Consider the following 21,164-nt stretch of genomic DNA (forward strand, 5'->3'; position numbering starts at 1 on the left):
TAAGACCGAAAGGGAAAGACAAGAATAAATAAATAAATAAATCTGACTCTGAAATGTAAGCAGAAAGGACTGAAAGAAGCAGTTTTCTCTCATGCACATCCCCATACAATCATAGTGCACAACAAACAACGTAAAAGCTGACCAGGTTGTTGTTTGGTCCAAGTTTTTGTTTCTTCAGCTTCTCAGTGAAATGTCCAGAGTCCTTTATATACGCATCAGTCTTTCCCACATGCTTGAGCAGAAAGGCCAAATGTTTCACCAGCTTACACATAGCAAGACGTCACCAGGCTCTTTCATACATGTATTGCCATGAGCTGTTTCATGTGGAATGTGAACTTCTATAAAGAGTTGGAAGGAGTCGCCGTGGGTAGTCCACTCAGTTCGGTAGTGGCCAACTTGATAATGGAACAGTCTGAAACACAGCCACAGGACTTGGCACCCTGTAAACCTAAGGTGTGGTACAGATATATCTGTGATATCTTCATTGTGTGGTGCCCTGGTGAGAACAGCTCGGTGACTTCGTAACACACTTGAACAGCTTCCACGCAGACATAAAATTTATCATGGAATTAGAAAAGGACAAACAGCTACCCTTTCTAGATGTGCTGGTCACAAGGGATCTTGAAAACCTGGAACACAGCGTGTATCGAAAACTGACACACATGGACCAATACCTGCACAGACTGTCAGATCACCACTGGAGCCGGAAGAGAGGTGTGGTTAATATGCTTGTAACATGAGCAAGACGACTATATGAGCTGCAGCACCTGGAAAGCGTTTGGTGGAGGAATGGGTACTCCATCAGCTACATAAGAAGCTTCAGGGTGTCAAACACTCAGCAGAGTGACACATTGGAAAAAGAAATGTCTTACATGGCATTTCAACCATACATTCCCAGAGTGACGGACAGATTATAGTGTGCAAACATGGCATAAAAGACTGCTTATGAACCAACAAAGAAGATTGAAGAGAGACTCAGATCGGCAAAGGAGAAAAGGGGCCCACTTGCAGTGTTGGGAATATAATGCATACTATGTACATGCGGAAAAGTCCATGTTGGAATGACTGGACAATCAGTCAATACCAGGATCACCAAACATAAAGCGGCAGGGCAGGTGGAGAAATTTACTGTGGTAGAGCACACACTGTGTGAGACTGAACCACAGAGATGCCCTTGGATGTTGGCATGCCAGGCACATATAATCTGCGGCCGCAAGCTCGACTCCAGTCCACCACCGGCAATGGAGGGTGAATTGTTGACAATGCCAGCCACATGTGCTGACGAAACATCAGAAAAATCATCAAACGAACATCAGTCGAAGAACCGGAGACAAAGCCAAGAGGCAGTTTGTCAACAAGGGGCCATGAAAGCCTTAACAATTTTGTAGTATTTGAATAAAATTCTGGAATTTTCTGTCAGATTCTGATGGATAATAGTGTTATTGTGGTATTAAATGTCAGTCCAAATAAATTCATTTAAATAGAGTTAATATTTTTGCATGCTGTAGTAACCTTCTTTGTTCGTGATTTGAGTATTCCCTCACATGTCATATCATAACTGATTAATTTGCAGGGTGTCAGTTATTGAACTGCATGAAATAAAATCATCATAACTTCTGCACAGTTTGCATTAGGATGTTCAAACTGCATGGTTGGCCACGGGGCATGATGGGAATTAGTATGTACCATATGGTTTGGTTTAGCAATGAATCCCACTTTCATATGAATGGGTTTGTCAGTAAGCAAAGTTGGTGCATTTGGGGGACTTGAGAAACCACATTTCACGATCAAGAAGTCTCTTCACCCTCAACGGGTGATTGTGTGGTATGCAATGTCGAATCACAGAATAATCAATGCAATATTCCTTGCTGGCACAATGACTACGGAACGCTACGTGAAGGTTTTGGAAGATGATTTCATCCCCATTATTTAAAGCTACCCTCATTTCGTAGTACATGCAAGGTGGAACTTGACTCCATCAAAGCAGGAGTGTGTTTGATGTCCTGGAGGAGCACTTCGGGGACTGCATTTTGGCTCAAAGGTACCCAGGGTCCACTGACATGGGCCTCAATTGTCCGCCATATTCTACAGATCTGAACACACATGTGACTCCTCTGTGTGGGGCTGTATTAAATACGAGGTGTACAGTAATAACCCCAAAACCATTACTGACCTGAAAACAGCCATTCAGGAGGTCATCGACAGCATTGGTGTTCCGACACTTCAGTGGGTCATGAAGAATTTTGCTATTTGTGTGCGCCACATCATCGGCAATGATGGCAGACATTTTGAACATGTCATAACCTAAATCTAAATATCAGTAGTGACATTTACATGTTGAATAAAGAGTGTGACTGCTGTAATTGTAACTAATTTATGTTCTTTTTATTAGTTTGATAATTGTCGCCCTGTATGAATGAGAAAGTGGCAACTTGATTATCAGAATTTCACTTAACTGAAAGATTCCCCATGTGCACCCCCCACCCCTCCCTTCTCACTCCCCGAATCAGGTGACAGTTTTCATTGTGTAGGTATTTCTCCATTAAAAAATGTGTGTCTGCCATACAGCAACATAGTTCAAGAAATTTACAGCTCGAACACAAAAGAACTGGTCAAGTCTCTAGTTCACACGGCAGACATACCTTAAATCACAGGTTGCCAACCAAGACTGGGAAGATGCTACTGATGAAAATGTGTCTTGTCCTTTTGTATACTTCCGCTAGTATCTCACAGGAAACTGGGATGCCTTCAGATCCTGTCTGGCAGACTTCCTCTGTACTTAAATCAACAACTGTCTGGAGCTTGTTGATCTAAGTCTTCTCAGTTCCTGTTAGAGTGGTTACTTCTGCTCAGCATGTGATGTTTCCTGGGGTGCAAAACAGATACTTATCCATTTAAAAATTGTTATTCCATCTACATGTACTGAAATATTTTATCGTAGTGTTGTAATACTAGCCCATGCAACAGTCTGTAATATTTTAATGCTTGCACATTGTATTGATGAGTTAAATTGATTGATTGATTGTTTTATTGATCTGTTTCATATTTGTACATAGCTACAAATTGATTATGAACAAGTCAATTTTTGTGAGATGATGAGATGAGACAACGTGAATTTATGTGTGATTATTATGAATTGCATATTTACTAAAATATAAAAAGTTGTACATACATAAAACTGTAAGCAAACATATACATACAGATTACTGTCTTCATGCTCTTCTCAAGAACTTATATCAAGTGTACTAGTTAAAAAGCAAGAGGATTTGTACTATTTTTACATCATGTTGATCACAGTTTATTTAAAAAAAGAAACAAATTTACATTAAATCATGGTATCTTTCTTATGAATAAATGACAGTCTTATTAATTAAAAAAGCAGAGTAATGTTTACAGTTTTTGTGGCTCTTCATGACTATAGTTTACAGCTTTTGCATTTGTACAAGTGACACAAATTTAAAGATTAGAAAATATTTAGAATTTGTGTGACATACACTAACACTGATTATGTTACTGGCTGTAGTATTCTACAGGAATGCATCCACATTTTAGAAAGCAGCTAGCTTCACTAGCTTATTTATGGTTTAAGATGTGTATATTCATCGACACTATAGTACAGTTTATTTAGAAGATACATTTTTAGAGCCATTTTAAAATTCGTTAAATTTTTTTACATCTGAATGTGGTGTGGTAATTTGTTGTAAAGTTTTTTCCCTGCTAGTAGGGGCCCATCTTGTCTTGTTTTTGCATATTCACTATGCAGTTCCATTTTCTGCCGTGTACTGTACGTATGAACGGTTTCATTTTTTTTGCACTAGTTGGTCTTCAGTGTCTGTTGTTTCCTTAGTGAAACATGTAACTTCCAAAATTTATAACGAGGTAGTGGAAGAATTTGTAGGTTCTTAAATGTTGGCTTGTGTGGACTTCTAGTAGTTACATTACCTGTGGTCCTTAAAATTCTTTTTTGGACAATAAAGCAACTTCTGCTGGCAGGTGAGTTGGCCCAAAAAATTATGCTGTATCTCGACAATGATTCCACCTGTGTGTAATATATATTTTTATCATTTGTTGTGTCATGCGGCCAGTAAGAGTTTCCATGCAATAGCAGGTGGTCCTTAATTACTTATTGATGGAACTTTGCCACTTTAGGTTTCCTTGGATCCATATTCCAAGCAATTTAGTGCTATTTACAGTTTCTGTTTGTTTGTCAGATAACATTATGATAGAGTTCGAGGGGTGTATCCTTTGTGTTGTATGTAAATTCATAGTTATTGTCTTTTCTGCATTTATGATAAGACTGTTTCTGGAGAACCAATCAGTTGTGTAACATGTGTACCTCAATTTTATTCTCCAGTTCCTCTACAGTCTTCCTTTTTATCAGACTGTTGGTGTCATCTGCAAACTTTATACATGTCTGGGAAGGTGTTGCTGACTGATTTATAAACAATTGTAAACAGCAGGAACAAGATTGGACCTAGAATGGAACCTTGGGGCACACCATATTTAACGCTTTATTTCCCTGACTTGTATATGTCTATCTATCTATCTATGTGTGTTGCTTCCTTCTTGATACTTAAGTTCCAGTATTTGTTGTCAATTTTTCAGGTATTATTGTATCCAACTGTGTCCCAGTCCACTGACACCTACATGTTCCAATTTTGAGAGTAGTAGTTTATGGTTAATGACATCAAAAGCTTTGGTGACGTCCAAAAATATAGCAGATAAGTGTTATAAGGGTTATAAACACAAAGTCAAATAGGGGTAATGCAGGAGTAGGTTTAATAATGAATAGGAAAATAGGAATGCGGGTAAGCTACTACAAACAGCATAGTGAACGCATTATTGTGGCCAAGATAGATACGAAGCCCACACCTACTACAGTAGTACAAGTTTATATGCCAACTAGCTCTGCAGATGACGAAGAAATTGAAGAAATGTATGATGAAATAAAAGAAATTATTCAGATAGTGAAGGGAGACGAAAATTTAATAGTCATGGGTGACTGGAATTCGAGTGTAGGAAAAGGGAGAGAAGGAAACGTAGTAGGTGAATATGGATTGGGTGGAAGAAATGAAAGAGGAAGCCACCTGATAGAATTTTGCACAGAGCACAACTTAATCATAGCTAACACTTGGTTTAAGAATCATGATAGAAGGTTGTATACATGGAAGAACCCTGGAGATACTAAAAGGTATCAGATAGATTATATAATGGTAAGACAGAGATTTAGGAACCAGGTTTTAAATTGTAAGACATTTCCAGGGGCAGATGTGGACTCTGACCACAATCTATTGGTTATGAACTGTAGATTAAAACTGAAGAAACTGCAAAAAGGTGGGAATTTAAGGAGATGGGACCTGGATAAACTGACTAAACCAGAGGTTGTACAGAGTTTCAGGGAGAGCATAAGGGAACAATTGAAAGGAATGAGGGAAAGAAATACAGTAGAAGAAGAATGGGTAGCTCTGAGGGATGAAGTAGTGAAGGCAGCAGACGATCAAGTAGGTAAAAAGAAGAGGGTTAGTAGAAATCCTTGGGTAACAGAAGAAATATTGAATTTAATTGATGAAAGGAGAAAATATAAAAATGCAGTAAATGAAGCAGGCAAAAAGGAATACAAACGTCTCAAAAATGAGATCGACAGGAAGTGCAAACTGGCTAAGCAGGGATGGCTAGAGGACAAATGTAAGGATGTAGAGGCTTATCTCACTAGGGGTAAGATAGATACTGCCTACAGGAAAATTAAAGAGACCTTTGGAGATAAGAGAACCACATGTATGAACATCAAGAGCTCAGATGGAAACCCAGTTCTAAGCAAAGAAGGGAAAGCAGAAAGGTGGAAGGAGTATATAGAGGGTCTATACAAGGGCGATGCACTTGAGGACAATATTATGGAAATGGAAGAGGATGTAGATGAAGATGAAATGGGAGATACGATACTGCGTGAAGAGTTTGACAGAGCACTGAAGGACCTGAGTCGAAACAAGGCCCCCGGAGTAGACAAAATTCCATTGGAACTACTGACGGCCTTGGGAGAGCCAGTCCTGACAAAACTCTACCATCTGGTGAGCAAGATGTACGAAACAGGCGAAATACCCTTAGACTTCAAGAAGAATATAATAATTCCAATCCCAAAGAAAGCAGGTGTTGACAGATGTGAAAATTACCGAACCATCAGTTTAATAAGCCACAGCTGCAAAGTACTAACACGAATTCTTTACAGACGAATGGAAAAACTAGTAGAAGCCGACCTCGGGGAAGATCAGTTTGGATTCCGTAGAAATACTGGAACACGTGAGGCAATACTGACCTTACGACTTATCTTAGAAGAAAGATTAAGGAAAGGCAAACCTACGTTTCTAGCATTTGTAGACTTAGAGAAAGCTTTTGACAATGTTGACTGGAATACTCTCTTTCAAATTCTAAAGGTGGCAGGGGTAAAATACAGGGAGCGAAAGGCTATTTACAACTTGTACAGAAACCAGATGGCAGTTATAAGAGTCGAGGGACATGAAAGGGAAGCAGTGGTTGGGAAGGGAGTGAGACAGGGTTGTAGCCTCTCCCCGATGTTATTCAATCTCTATATTGAGCAAGCAGTAAAGGAAACAAAAGAAAAATTTGGAGTAGGTATTAAAATCCATGGAGAAGAAATAAAAACTTTGAGGTTCGCCGATGACATTGTAATTCTGTCAGAGACAGCAAAGGACTTGGAAGAGCAGTTGAACGGAATGGATGGTGTCTTGAAGGGAGGATATAAGATGAACATCAACAAAAGCAAAACGAGGATAATGGAATGTAGTCTAATTAAGTCGGGTGATGCTGAAGGTTTTAGATTAGGAAATGAGACACTTAAAGTAGTAAAGGAGTTTTGCTATTTGGGGAGCAAAATAACTGATGATGGACGAAGTAGAGAGGATATAAAATGTAGACTGGCAATGGCAAGGAAAGCGTTTCTGAAGAAGAGAAATTTGTTAACATCGAGTATAGATTTAAGTGTCAGGAAGTTATTTCTGAAAGTATTTGTATGGAGTGTAGCCATGTATGGAAGTGAAACATGGACGGTAAATACTTTGGACAAGAAGAGAATAGAAGCTTTTGAAATGTGGTGCTACAGAAGAATGCTGAAGATTAGATGGGTAGATCACATAACTAATGATGAAGTATTGAATAGGATTGGGGAGAAGAGAAGTTTGTGGCACAACTTGACCAGAAGAAGGGATCGGTTGGTAGGACATGTTCTGAGGCATCAAGGGATCACCAATTTAGTATTGGAGGGCAGCGTGGAGGGTAAAAATCATAGGGGGAGACCAAGAGATGAATTCACTAAGCAGATTCAGAAGGATGTAGGTTGCAGTAGGTACTGGGAGATGAAGAAGCTTGCACAGGATAGAGTAGCATGGAGAGCTGCATCAAACCAGTCTCAGGACTGAAGACCACAACAACAACAACAACAACAACAACAACAAGTGTTGTTTATGGTCTATTGAGGTCAGGGCTTCATTTATAAAATCAAAGATAGCAGTTTCTATGGGCCTTCATTTATGGAAACCATGCTGTGATTTTGAGAAGAGGATATTTTCTTCCATAAAATGAACCAACCTCTTATAAAATATTTTGTTCTAATATTTTAGAAACGCCAGACAGTAAAGAGATTAGTCTGTAATTATTTACCTCTGACCCTTTTTAAACAGAGACCTCACTTTTGCTGTTTTTAACTTTTCAGGGAAAATCCCATTAGCCACTGAGGAATTACAAACATCTGCAGCACCTTTTGCTATTATTGCTGAGAATTTCTTTAAAGTATCATCAGGGGTGTTACCAATCCCAGATGAATTTTTAGTTTTAGTGCTCTAATGACATTTGATACTTCTTTCTCATCTTTTGAATATAAAAAGAAAGACAGTTATTTAAGCTATTTGGAACTTGTTCTTTCCTAGCAGTTGGTGGGTGCATTTTGATAAGATTTACTGTACTTTTGTAAAGTAGGAGTTAAATTTGTTTCCAACTTTTTTTGGGTCTGATATTTTGCTTGAGTTTTACAGTAAGTCAATATTGTGGTGTTCTTCACATTGTTTCCTTGTTTCTTTTCTTACTATGTCCCATATAGGCTTAATTTTTTTTGGGGGCCACTTTTTACAAAATTCTCATTTGTCAGTTTCTTAGACATTTTAATGACTGTTCAGGATATGCTTGTATCTCCTAAAGTAAACATCAAAATCTCATGGTTTTTCTGTTGTTTTGATCCTTTATACAGTAATATCTTTTTCTTAAGTGATATCAGTATGCCTGGTGTGAGCCAGTTTCTTTTCTTATTTTTCTGCAGTATCTTCTTTCTTTTGGGAGGGGGGGGGGGAGGGGGGGGGGGGAGAACGTAGTTCAAAGTAATAGCAGATGATGTCGCTGAAAGAATCAAACTTTTCATTTGTTCCTGCAATGTTGTAAACTTCTTCCCATTTTTTCCTGGTTAGGAAATAAAGAAAGGAATTTATATTTTGTTCACTGTAGCTCAAACAACAGGTGATACAGACTGTTTTGAAAGTTGACAATGATTTTTTAGTTCTACAGAAATTATTTGTACATTGTGATCCCCAAAATAGGTATTGAAAGTTTGTCTATTGTTTTTACATGACATATTTATAAATATTTGGTGAATGGTTGACACTGATGTTGCTGTTATCCATGTTGCTGCTTCTATTTTAGGCTTTAATTTAAAAGTTAAAAGGAGGTTTAAAAGATCAGTTTTTTGTTTTGATTCTTTCAGGAAGCAAATATTAAAACCCCCACTCATAATTGTAATTCCTAGGCATTTAGTCGAATTGACAGCCCTTAGATTTGTGTGATTTATCATATACCCAAAATTTATTGGATTTCTTTTAGTACCCATGTGGATGACCTCGCAGTTTTTTCTTTGTTTACTGCCAATTTCCACTTTTTGCACCATACAGAAATTCTCTCTAGATCATTTTTTAATTGGAATTGACCATCTGCTGATTTTACTAGACGGTAAATTACAGCGTCATCTGCAAACAGTCTAAGGGGGCTGCTCAGATTATCACCTAGATCATTTATGTAAACCGGGAATATCAGAGGGCCTATGACACTACCTTGCGGAACGCCAGATATCACTTCTGTTCTACTCAATTTACCGTCCATCGCTACGAAATGTGACATCTGAGAGAGGAAATCATGAATCCAGTCACACAACTGAGACGACACTCCATATGCACGGAATTTGATTAACAGTCACTTGTGAGGAACTGTGTTGAAAGCCTTCTGGAAATCTAGGAATATGGAATCGATCTGAGATACCTTGTCAACAGAACTCATTACTTCATGGGAATATAGAGCTAGCTGTGTTGCACAAGAACGATATTTTCTGAATCCGTGCTGGTTATGTATCAATAAGTCATTTTCTTCAAGGTGATTCATAATGTTCGAGTACAGTATATGCTCCAAAATCCTACTGCAAATTGAGGCCAGTGATGGGTCTGTAATTCAATGGGTTACTCCTATTTCCTTTCTTGAATATTGGTGTGACCTGTGCTATTTTCCAGTCTTTAGGAACAGACCTTTCGTCAAGTGAGCGGTTGTGTATGATTGCTAAGAAAGGTGCTATTGTGTCTGCATACCCTGAAAGGAACCTGATTGGTGTACCATCTGGACCAGAAGACGTGCCTTTATTAAGTGATTTGAGTTGTTTCGCAACACCTAAGATATCTACTTTTATGTCATTCATGCTAACAGCCGTTCTAGTTTCGAATTCTGGAATATTTACTTTATCTTCTTTCCTGAAGGAATTACGGAAAACTGTATTTAGTAACTCCGCTTTAGTGACACCATCATTGGTAACAATTCCATCGCTATTGCCCAGTGACTGTATTGACTGTTTTTTTGCCACTGGTGTACTTTACATTCGACCAGAATCTCTTTGGGTTTTCTACCATATTTTGAGACAATGTTTCATTGTGGAAACTATTAAAAGCATCTCGCATTGATGTCTGCACTAAATTTCAAGCTTTCGTGAAACTTAGCCAGTCTTGGGGATTTTGCGTTCTTCTGAATTTGACATGCTTTTTTCATTGCTTCTGTAACAGTGTTCTGACATGTTTTGTGTACCATGGTGGATCAGTCTTGTCTCTTATTAACTTATGCGGTATGATCTAGCTATTGCTGTCGATACTGTATCTTTGAATTTGAGCCATATCTGGTCTACACTTATGTAATTAGCTTGGAAGGAATGGAGGCATCAAGCAGAATTTTTATCTGCTGTTTTAAATTGGTTGATATGGTCCTAAGCCTTGCTACAATGACCTTGTGTTCACTAATCCCTTTATCTGTCATGACGCTCTTTATTAGATCAGGATTATTGAGGCTAAGAGGTCAAGTCTGTTTTCACAACCATTTACAATTCGTGTTGGCTCATGAACTAATTGTTCAAAGTAATTCTCAGAGAAAGCATTTAGTACCATTTCGGGCGATGTTTTCTGTCTACCAATGGCTTTGAACATGTATTTTAGCCAATAAATTGAGGGTAGATTGATGTCTCCACCCATTATAACCGTATAAGTGGGGTACTTATTTGTAATCAGATTCAAGTTTTCTTTGAACAGTTCAGCTATTATATCATTCGAGTCGGGGGTCGGTAGAAGGAGCCAATTATTATTTCGGTACGGCTGTTGAGTATAACCTCTACCTATAGTAATTCACAGAAACTATCTATTTCAACTTCACTACAAGATAAACTACTGCCAACAGACACAAGTACATCACCACCTACTTTATTTAATCTATCCTTTCTGAACACGGTTTGAGCCTCTGTAAAAATTTCGGCAGAATTTATCTGCGGCTTTAGCCAGCTTTCTGTTCCTATAACGATTTCAGCTTCCCTGCTTTCTATCAGCACTTGAAGCTCTGGTACTTTTCCCACACATCTACAACATTGTACAACTACAATACTGACTGTTGCTTGGTCGATTCTTGTTGTTTCTTTGCCCTGTACCCTTTGAGACTGGAGCCCTTTTTGATCTTCCCCGAGACTGTCTAACCTAAAAAACCACCCAGTCCACGCCACACAGCCCCTGCTATCCGTGTAGCCGCCTCCTGTGTGTAGTGGACACATGACCTATTTAGCAGAACCCAAAACCCCACCCTATGGTGCAAGTCGAGGAATCTGCAGCCTACATGGTCGCAGAACTGTCCGAGCCTCTGATTCAGACCCTCCACTCGGCTCTGTACCAAACGTCCGCAATCGGTCCTGTCGACGATGCTGCAGATGGTGAGCTCCGCCTTAATCTCATTAGCAAAACTGGCAGTCCTCACCAACTCAGATAGCTCCCAGAAACCATAGAAAATCTCTTCCGATCCATATCGACACACATCATTAGTGCCGACATGAGCCACCTCCTGCAGTTGGCTGCACCCTGTACCCTTCATGGCATCCAGAAGGACCTTTCCACATCTTGGATGACTCCCCCCAGTATGCACACCGAGTGCACCATTGGCTCTCTTCCCATCCTTAGGTACCATATCCCTAAGGGGCTCCATTACCCACCTAACATTGGCACTCCCAATGACAAGCAGTCCCACTCTGTGCACTTGTCTGGACCTCTCAGGAAGACTGACCACTGCCGCAACAGGTGAGGCCGCCCTTGCTGGCTCAGAAGTACTTTCAGCAGTGGGCAGTACCTCAAACCTGCTATGGAGGCATAAGGGTACAGGGGTACAGCCTTGCGGTCAGCACCAATTTTCGCCTTCTGCCCAGGGATCCACGACCCCGCCATGGTTCGCCAATCACCGTCAGGCAAGTTACGACCTGCAGGTACGTCCGAATCCAAGGATGCAATGGCATCAGAGATCCCAGACGATGCTACAGGTTCCAGAGATGCCAAAGTGCTCACTCGTGTCCCAATGTCAGCGCGGCCCAGGACAACAGCCTGGAGCCTGTCGACCGTGGCCAACACAGCTTCCAGCTATTTACGGACAGTGGCCAGTTCCCCCTGAATCCGAACACAAAAGGCGCAGTCCCTATCTATCCCTAACAATTTTTTTCCTCTCTTTTATCTCACAAGCAGTTCAAAACAAACAGATGATTGATGACTATGCGAATTTACACTGTATCTTTTGGGAAACAAATAAGTGCAAATATTATACCGCTTTTTATATACAAACAGCTTTCTCCATGGCTCTGTATAGTTATATGGAAATAGCTACCTAACACAAAATTTGTGAGACTCGACATTTTTAGTTTTTGTTCTTCAAGCCAGTGTTCTGTTATGCAAAGTACAGTAACAAATTTTATTCCAGTTTGTAGAAGAACTTGAAGTTAACTCACTTTATTTGTCAGTGACTGCATACTTTGATGAAACACCGATAAATTTGCAAGTAACTTTGGGATTTGAGACTTCCCTGCCACATAGTGTGGTGTTTTATTTGCGGAGACTGCATACTTTCACCTAAAAAGGTATCTGAGGGTTTTGAAATAACTTTTTCATCTCTGTTGCTCATGTTACTTTCATCACTGTTTTTGGCAAGACATACAGGAAGCTGATAGATGGTTTTATTTATTTAAAGTTGATTTTTAATTATTTCGTTGATGCGATCACACACAGTGTTTCCCTCCATAGTTCAAGTATATTCCATCTTTGATGTACACGTTTTGATGCAGCTTACTTATGTCTAGTACTTCGGATTTAGCATATCCTGAACACAGTTTCTTTATTTTAATGTTTGTCTTCCAGACTTCTTTGTTTACACATGAGTAAATAAAGTCATACCTGTGAGGTACTGTGGCAACTATTGTGTTTCTAGATTTATTCACATTGTTATTTCGGCTGTATGTTAAACAGGTACAAAAAGAACAAGCTGGGAAAGCGGAAATAAATCCACAGTTGGAGAGTTGTGGCTGGGCTTGCTGAAGTTCTTTTCTGTTCGATATCCTCTATCTGACTATATTGTGCGTATTGACAAACGAGGCATTGAGAAGAGTAATGGCAGAAGGAAGATTATAATTGAAGGTGAGTAAATTAAACAAAAATAATGGGATTGGACTGTCTCTCAGAAGAAGTTCCATATTTATATTCCTTTTATTATTTTTCTTCAGCAGTGGTTGATCTGCTGAGAGAGAGAGAGAGAGAGAGAGAGAGAGAGAGAGAGAGGGGGGGGGGGGGGGGGTGAGAGGTATGTATTTACTATACTGGCCTTGTAACTGAAGCTTTAGGGCCATGCTAACTAGATTGTTCTCCACAAAGAATTGGTGTTATTTTATTATATTAATTTACTTATTATTACTTCTGCCTTCATTGTGAAATATGTTGTGTCAGTTTATTATATCCATAATGGAGATCAGTTCTCGGGCTTGAAGTCTTGACACATATTCCTCAGCAAATTGTCTTGACTCTTAAACACATAAATGTGGCCTGCATTTTTAGATGCAGACTGTAGAGAAATTGATACCGGCAGTGATTATTGGAGATGTGAAATGGGTTTTTTAAAAATTATTTTGCAAAAAGTATTGTTAGGACCTAAAGAGATGGCTGACAGTACATTGAGCTATTGACTGTTGGCCTGCTTGCTGGAAGCAGTCCAGTGGTGAGAGGAAAGTTGCTTTAAGCCGTAGCAAAATTGGAGAGTAGAATTTTTAATTTTCTGCATTGAAAGTGTAGTAGTTCATTTGATGAGGTGACATAGGACAGTACTTTGTGAAAGTGTCTACTGAATTTAGGTTTTATTTTTTGATATTGACTCTGTTGTTTATCAGAGAGTTTATAGATTGTTTAAAAATAATGCTGCTGAAATGTATTAAAATTTCACAGAGACTTCTTGTTTGAAAGGCCAGAGCAAAGTTATAATGCATACAAACAAAATTAATTTTTATTTGCCTCTAATGTCATCGATTTTCTTCATGCATTTGTCTGCCCCTCCCACCGGAGGTTCGGGTCCTCCCTCGGGTATGGGTGTTTGTGTTGTTCTTAGAATAAGTTAGCTTAAGTAGTGTGTAAGTCTAGGGACCGATGACCTCAGCAGTTTGCTTCCTTTGGAATTCACACACACACACACACACACACACACACACACACACACACACACACACAAAGTGATTTCCTGACCATTACCATCAGGCCTACTTCATCAAATTTGCTACTGGTTCCTTTACTTTTGTGTTTTCATTGCATGTTTGTAATATTTTTTTATTCAGAACATAACATGTGAATGTGTTTTAGATGGCTAATGCCAATTCAAGATGGATTCATTTATTGTTTGGTTATACATGTAAAGTACTTTTTTTTCCAGATCCTTTTCAACCAAAGATGAATATTGCTCGGACTGTGATAAGTGGCTCTACGATGGAGTATTTTCTTCATTGCATGAGAATAACATTCAAATATTTTTCAATTCCTAATACAGCTGATGGGCCAATATATCATCATGTTATTAGAGATGGCACACTCGCTGAGGATTCGAAAGAAAAAGAAACACGAGAGGAAATGATTGAGAAGATGTTAAGAGAAGATGAGCGGTTCAACAAGAAGTTAGATGGGTTAATTTCTCAAAAAAATGCTTCGTCCAGTGCTAATACACATTCCAATTTGACAATCACTGTGTCTCAGGCACACACATTGAACTGTGGTGTGAATGAAAAATGTGTTTCCTTTAATTTCTCACAGTTCAGCTTTACAGGAGGAAAGGTAAGTCGTCATGAGTTAATATACTCTAACATGTCTTTAGTGGAAATGTCAGCTGTATGTAAAAATGGGGGGAGGGGGGTGGTTAATACTGCTTCCTTACTTGTGGTGTAATACCGTTCACTGTCAGTGTTTCGTTGTGAAGTTCTTTGAAATGCTGCAGTTTCTGTTGTGTTGGTATGTCAATAATGCTAGTGGCTATTGCTCTGATGAAATTGCAGATAGGCAAATATTGGAATGTGGGTATTTTAGGAAAATGAGTGATGCAAATATTAAGAAAAATGGGCTGGAGTAATTGCTATATTAGGGCAACAAGAAAATTTACTGAAGGGGGCACAGCTATTAATTGAATTTGATTTTTGTTATTGTAGTACTTGTTACACAACAAAAGAAGTGATCACAGGATCTACAGAAGTTTTATTTAGGTGTCATTTTGAAGAGCTCGTCTTTTTCCTATTGAAATGGACAAACTGGAGTACAGTGTCTGTGGAATAGGACATCTCAAAACTGCAGCCAAAGCAAAAAATACTGAGCAATGGCAAAATGTTCTTTGTAGATACTAAATGTTTATGAAAAAATTGACAGCTGGGCATAGCAGTAGAATTGAGTATGGTACATTTTATATGAAAGTTCATGATTAAGTTTCATTTCAGTTGTCTTATTTCTAAAACTCCAGCTAAAGTTACTCACCCTTATATGAAATTGCAGCAGCATTTCTACAATTAAAAAAATCCTCCTGGATATATTTGCGTAGTTTGCTACTATGGACATGATGTTGGTTCATCATTTCACATCAGAAGGAAATTGGCAATTGAAAGCATTATGTAGAAGCTGATGGCCCTGCATTTAAAATGGTGAAGGCAGATTTCATCCATCAGAAAGATTATGCTGACTGCTTTTTGTGATGCAAAATATATTGTCCTTATTTATTACCTTGAAAAGGCCAAACCCATTGACTGGAAAGTACTACCCAAGTGTCTTTGTCACATTTTATGAAAAAAATATTTGAACAGTCCTGGATTGCAAAAAGAGAGACAGATGTATAAAGAAATTCATTACTGCAAGAATTTACTGTCATTTGAAGAGGTAACAAAATGATCTAAATTTTTTCATCAAGTGCAGAACCTTCTGTGGGACAATTGAGTTCCTGTGAGAACTAAACAGACCATATTTAAATTGTGTCTCTTACTGGTTATAACATACAGCTTGGCAAGGCAGATTTAACCGAGTTAAAAGCATGTGAAATGAAGTTTCTGCTATCAGCCTTGCAGAAGACTAGAAGAGAGAAAATTAGAAATGAAGACATCAGAGGAGAGATGCAAATGTATCTGTCATTCACTAAGAAACTGAGTACTGCGTGGCTCAAGTGGTTTCGACATGCATAAGGTATGAAGTAAAACCACATGCTAAAACAGTACTTGGACAGAAATGTGCATGCGAAAAGACCAGTAGAACGACCTAAAAAATGACTGGACCAGATTAAAGGAAGACCTGAAGACTAGAGGAGAAAACTGGGAAACAGTATCAAGATAAGAATTATTCAAGATAGAACCAAATGGGGGCAAATTGTTCATAAACACCGTACCCTACTCACTTTAAGAATACGATGGTGATGTTGGTGATGATGAAGAGGTAATAACAGTGGTAGAGGTGTATTTTGCTGAACTTCCGGAATCACATTGTCATGGATAAGTGTCCTCGATAGAAAAAGTTAAAACGCATGAATTGGCACCAAAAAATAAAAATTCCTTTTTGATACAAGTGCTTGTTTTTTCACTGTCAGGTTTTGGAATTTACACAGAGTCCTCATAGAAATAAGAAAGATGGAGACAAAGAAAGTGTAAACACTGAAATAAAAGCTGCCACTTATTGATGAAAGGTGTTAATAAGAGAATGAAGAGGGTAAGAAAGGAAGTCAGCAGCAGATATAACTGTCAAAATTAAATGCTAAGAAGCAAAAGCAAAATGATTAACACAAAAATGAGATAAAATGGAAATGGTTGTAGGAACGCCAGACCACTTATAGGTGCTTGGATGAAGTTTAGAAAAGTGAGAAGGAAAAGTAGTAGAATCTGTTGTGTGAAAAATGAAATCTATAGAAGAGGTATGAATTCCAAAGGGGCGAAGAAAAGTGGATAAGTAGAATAAATACATAGTGTTACTAGTAATATTGTAGATCGTGTGATAGAATTGGATGTGGAAGGAATATCGCATCTATTGCTATAATTTATTTGACAGAACCCGTCATTTGAACTGAATTAAGTCTGAAAGGTGCTTTATTTTGAATCCTATTTCATAAGCCACCTAAGAGCTCATTACCATACAAGTCCTGTGTGATTAAAAAAATATTACCAATATTCTTGTTGTCAGAGATTTAACATAACAGAAACAGAAATTATAATCATTCTGTTTCTTAAGTGGCATTTACATTTCTTGATCATTGGTTTACTACTGTTTCCAAAATATTTTTATATACCTGTATTGATAGCTGAGACTGAAAAAAATTTACAAGAAAATTTATTTTCTTTTCAGAAACTTCCTTTAGTTTGTACTTTTTGTATGGAAGATAACCACACACAGAAAGCCTGTCCACTGAATCGACCTGATAAGTTGGTGCAGATGACTGCAGACCACATCATGACCCTGGATAGGGTGTGTGAATATGTTCTAGGTATGATTTTGTACTTTAATATGATAAAGAAAGCCTATTCTCTCAAATTTGAGTGAATGAACATGTTTGTGGTTCTCATTGAAACAGGAGCAAAATAATTTGTGTGAAGTTGGGAAGAAACATGGTTTGACAACGTGTCACACTCTGCGAATCCCCAGGCCCCATTAAGAAGAAACTGATTGCCTTTACTAGTCATTCTCTTTTTGAAATGTTAAAAATAAGAAACACCAAGTTATTGCAGTATTTGGCAAAATTTCCATTTCTTTATGCAAGAGCAAGAGTATCGTGTACAGAGAGGAGACTGTGTTGATTTATTTTATGCGAAATGACAGACATATATGGCCTTAATAACATCCTATACGGGTTTACCTTCATATTTATTGCTGGTGCGACAATCTCATCTTGGGGTCTGATTTGACCTGCCCGTCCTTTTTAACCTTCCCCAATCTCTCCCTCCCTCCCTCCCTGAGGAATGAACTATCTGCTCCAAAAACTAGGGAGTGCTTTACTTCTAGTTTCAGATGTGTGTATCCGCAATATACATATTTCGTCTCTGAAGGTAAGTACAGACCATCATTTCCGTCTCATAATTTATTACACCCCCTCCCCCAGTGGAGCTCACTACTTTTTTGTGAGAATGTGTGTGGCAAGTGTGGTGCCCCAAACTATTGCAGTAATTCATCCTTTCCTGTGCAACAATTTAATTCTCTGACTGTATCTTTTCTCAGACTTATTCTCCGGGACATATTCCCTGCTGACAACCTAGTTTGCTTATAGGACATAGATTATGATTTACCCACTTCATTAGCTTTATTTTACACCACATATTTTGGTCAACATATGTTTGGGCTCCACACCTCGGTTTGACCTCCACTTTTCAACATGGTAATGAGTCCATGTGGGGGTGTCTTCTGGTACCCATAAAGTGGTATCCCCTGCCCACTGAGAGATCATACTATGCCCAAACTGTCACTTTTCTCAAATGCCAACGAGCAGGTGCCTGTCAGTTTGGCAGCACCAGGACTCTGGGCAGTGCTCATTATGCCAGGGAGCCTTAGCTCTGGCTGAGTGGTGCCTGTGGAGTCTCTTAAGGCAGACTACAATTAAGAGCAGATCATTGTGACCCTACAAACCTTACCTCCTTGGCCATGCTGTGGAAGGAAAATGAAACCACGTGGTTTGCAGAAATTTACTGTCTTCAGTTCATGGTTTGTACCCGAACAAGTGGAAGGTCCTTTCTCTCTACTGAACCAGTGTTCTTTGCAGAGAATATTGAAAACCTATTTGGCAGACTCTCTATCCTTACTAAATAATGGACAACAAAATGTTGGGTAAAAGAAAAATTATGAAGTGGTTCCATCATAAGATGGCAAATCCTACCCATTGCCAAGTGTTACCCTCTTGTAAACCTGTTACCATAACATTCCATAAGAACTTAAACATGGTACACTGTTTAATGTTTCACTGGAACCTGATGCTGTAGATAGGTAAAGAACTACACAAATACTCACAAGAGGTTAGGTATGTACTTCTTGTGTCATGTATGTTGAGGCCCGCAAGACAAGAAGATTAAGAGAATGAAATTTTTTCTCTGCAGCAGAGTATGTGCTGACACGAAACTTCCTGGTAGATTAAAACTGCATCCTGCCTTGAGACACTTACTCCGTCCCGAAGTTTCAACAAGATTGATACTGTTGCATTCAACCTTGCTGTTACGAGCTATTCACTTCCAGAGGAAGCTGTGTTTCCCACCCCAGTGTTGTGTGTTAAATGCCAGCACTTTGGACATATGTCTTCCTGGTTTACACACAACCTGATTTTTAGAATGTGATGTGGCTGGCCACTTACAAAATTTCACTATGTATACTACTACCTGTCTGTGTCAGTTGTGGAAAAGATCATCCTCCTTGATTCACAAAGTGTGCTCACCTACTCAAGGAACACACAATCCAGGAACTGAAGGACAAGATCATCTCTCACATTTTGAAGCTCTGAAAAAAATATGATCATTTGTATGTCTCAGTGATACCAACTGTCATCAACAGTACATGGTGTATTTAGTCCATTGATGTCGACATTCAGTAATCGCACAAATAAAAATGACCATGTGGGCCACAGGTCCCCCCTTTTGTGATTCATGCAGCACCATCTTTGAGAACCATTTTCCGCACCAAACCTGACAAGCAGGATCATCCCGAGGCATCTTCTGGTGACAGGAGTCCGTCTACCCATAAATTCACATATCTACAACCTCAGACTAGCAAGTGACTGAAGGAACCATGGACAATTGATCCCAGTGTTGCCTGCTCTTCTTCCATTCCTACACCCATGTCAGAGAAGCCCTTAGAAGAATATTGACGGCCATAAGTTGTGAAAGAGAAAAAGTAGTAGTCTGTTGAGAAGGCTACTGTGGTGATCCTGGAGGTAGCAGGTCCACTCATGTAACTGGACTCTGAACTGATGTTTGCTGATGTTGTTTCACCCTAACTGGTGACAGATTGTGATCTTTGGACATGACCTCTCTTCCTGGCCTCTTCATGCTTAACCAGGAAATTCAGAATGTGATGATACAGTGGAACTGCAATGTATATTACTGCCCCTGCCAGAACCATCACTACGTTCCTCTCGTTATGCAATCTGTGTTACTCTCCAAGAAATGCACTACACTTATGGAAAATGGTCAACTCTTTGATGTTACGGTGCATTCTGTTGGGACCAAAAGAGCATTTGGCAGAGTCTGTTCACTAGATCACAAAGATGTCCGCAGTGGGCAGAATGCCCTCCATACCATGTTGGAAGCAATAGAAGTGTGAGTGAAAACAACCCCAGTGATCAGCATTTGTAATGTTTATTTACCTCCAGACAGGGCACTTATTTATTTTGAGATGACTGCCGTAATCCAACAACTCCAAACACCTTTTCTTCTACTTGGGGATTCCAGTGCATATCACTCCATATGAAGCAGCTCTACATTTGTGTAGTAGGAGCCTTATTGTTGACCATGTCGTTTCCGATCTTTATCTGTCTCTCCTTAGTGAAAGTACTCCAGTACACTTAAGTGCTGCCCATGGTACCTTTTTGAGTATGGACATTATGATTTTTTCCGCTTATCTTGTTGCTTTGCTAGAGGGGTCACTTCACAACATCTTTGTGACAGTGACCACTTAACAATGATCCCATTACTTTCTTGTCACTACCTGATGAACCATTTACCATGTTGGGCTCTTCAGTGATTGGGGCTCTTGAGGCTATCAACCAATTTTTATTCATCAGCTTTTATCTCAGCTGTATTTCAGGGGCTTTTACTCTGTTTTAATTGCATTTCAATGTGGTGAGCCCCTTTCTTCTGCCACACCATATTTTTGTTTTTGGAGTAGTTTGCTGATGAATATTGGATACTTCCCCCTTTAACACTTTGATTATAATAGATCGGGGATGGGGCGGCTGTGGGACAGAAGATTCCTGTCTCATGCAGATCCCCCAGGCGCACTTGCCTGGCCCCACTCACCTTCTGACCTGATTATTTGTCTTACCTGATTGTTATTGTCAGTTCAAATGGTGTCCATTACTTTTGTAGCCTACTGACTATTAATATTACGAATCTGCCAGGTAGAAGGCATTCTTTACTCTATAACTGTCTTTGTCCATTATTGTGTTGGTTCACCACCCTGGGAGGTCCCTCGTCCAGTTCTGTCTTACGTTCTGGTTCAATACGAATACTTGAAAAGAGTGGAAATGGCTATGAAAGCCTGCAGACTTACACATATACTTTTACTACTAAAATTATTTCTTAGCCCTGGCATCAGTATTGC

The 21,164-nt window shown here is 39.1% G+C and overlaps 1 protein-coding gene across 4 annotated transcripts in view; it reads left to right on the forward strand.

Annotated features, from left to right (window-relative positions):
* Positions 1–21,164, forward strand: part of LOC126470485 (terminal uridylyltransferase 4-like) — a 204,560-nt gene that overhangs the window by 138,482 nt on the left and 44,914 nt on the right. For all 4 annotated transcript variants that reach the window (XM_050098356.1, XM_050098355.1, XM_050098357.1 and 1 more), the window contains 3 exons: positions 12,846–13,013; positions 14,290–14,684; positions 17,214–17,352. In XM_050098356.1, the coding sequence (XP_049954313.1) occupies positions 12,846–13,013; positions 14,290–14,684; positions 17,214–17,352 (702 nt within the window). The remainder of the gene's footprint in view (positions 1–12,845; positions 13,014–14,289; positions 14,685–17,213; positions 17,353–21,164) is intronic.

Source organism: Schistocerca serialis, chromosome 3 (assembly GCF_023864345.2).
Source record: "Schistocerca serialis cubense isolate TAMUIC-IGC-003099 chromosome 3, iqSchSeri2.2, whole genome shotgun sequence".
NCBI classification, from domain to species: domain Eukaryota; kingdom Metazoa; phylum Arthropoda; class Insecta; order Orthoptera; family Acrididae; genus Schistocerca; species Schistocerca serialis.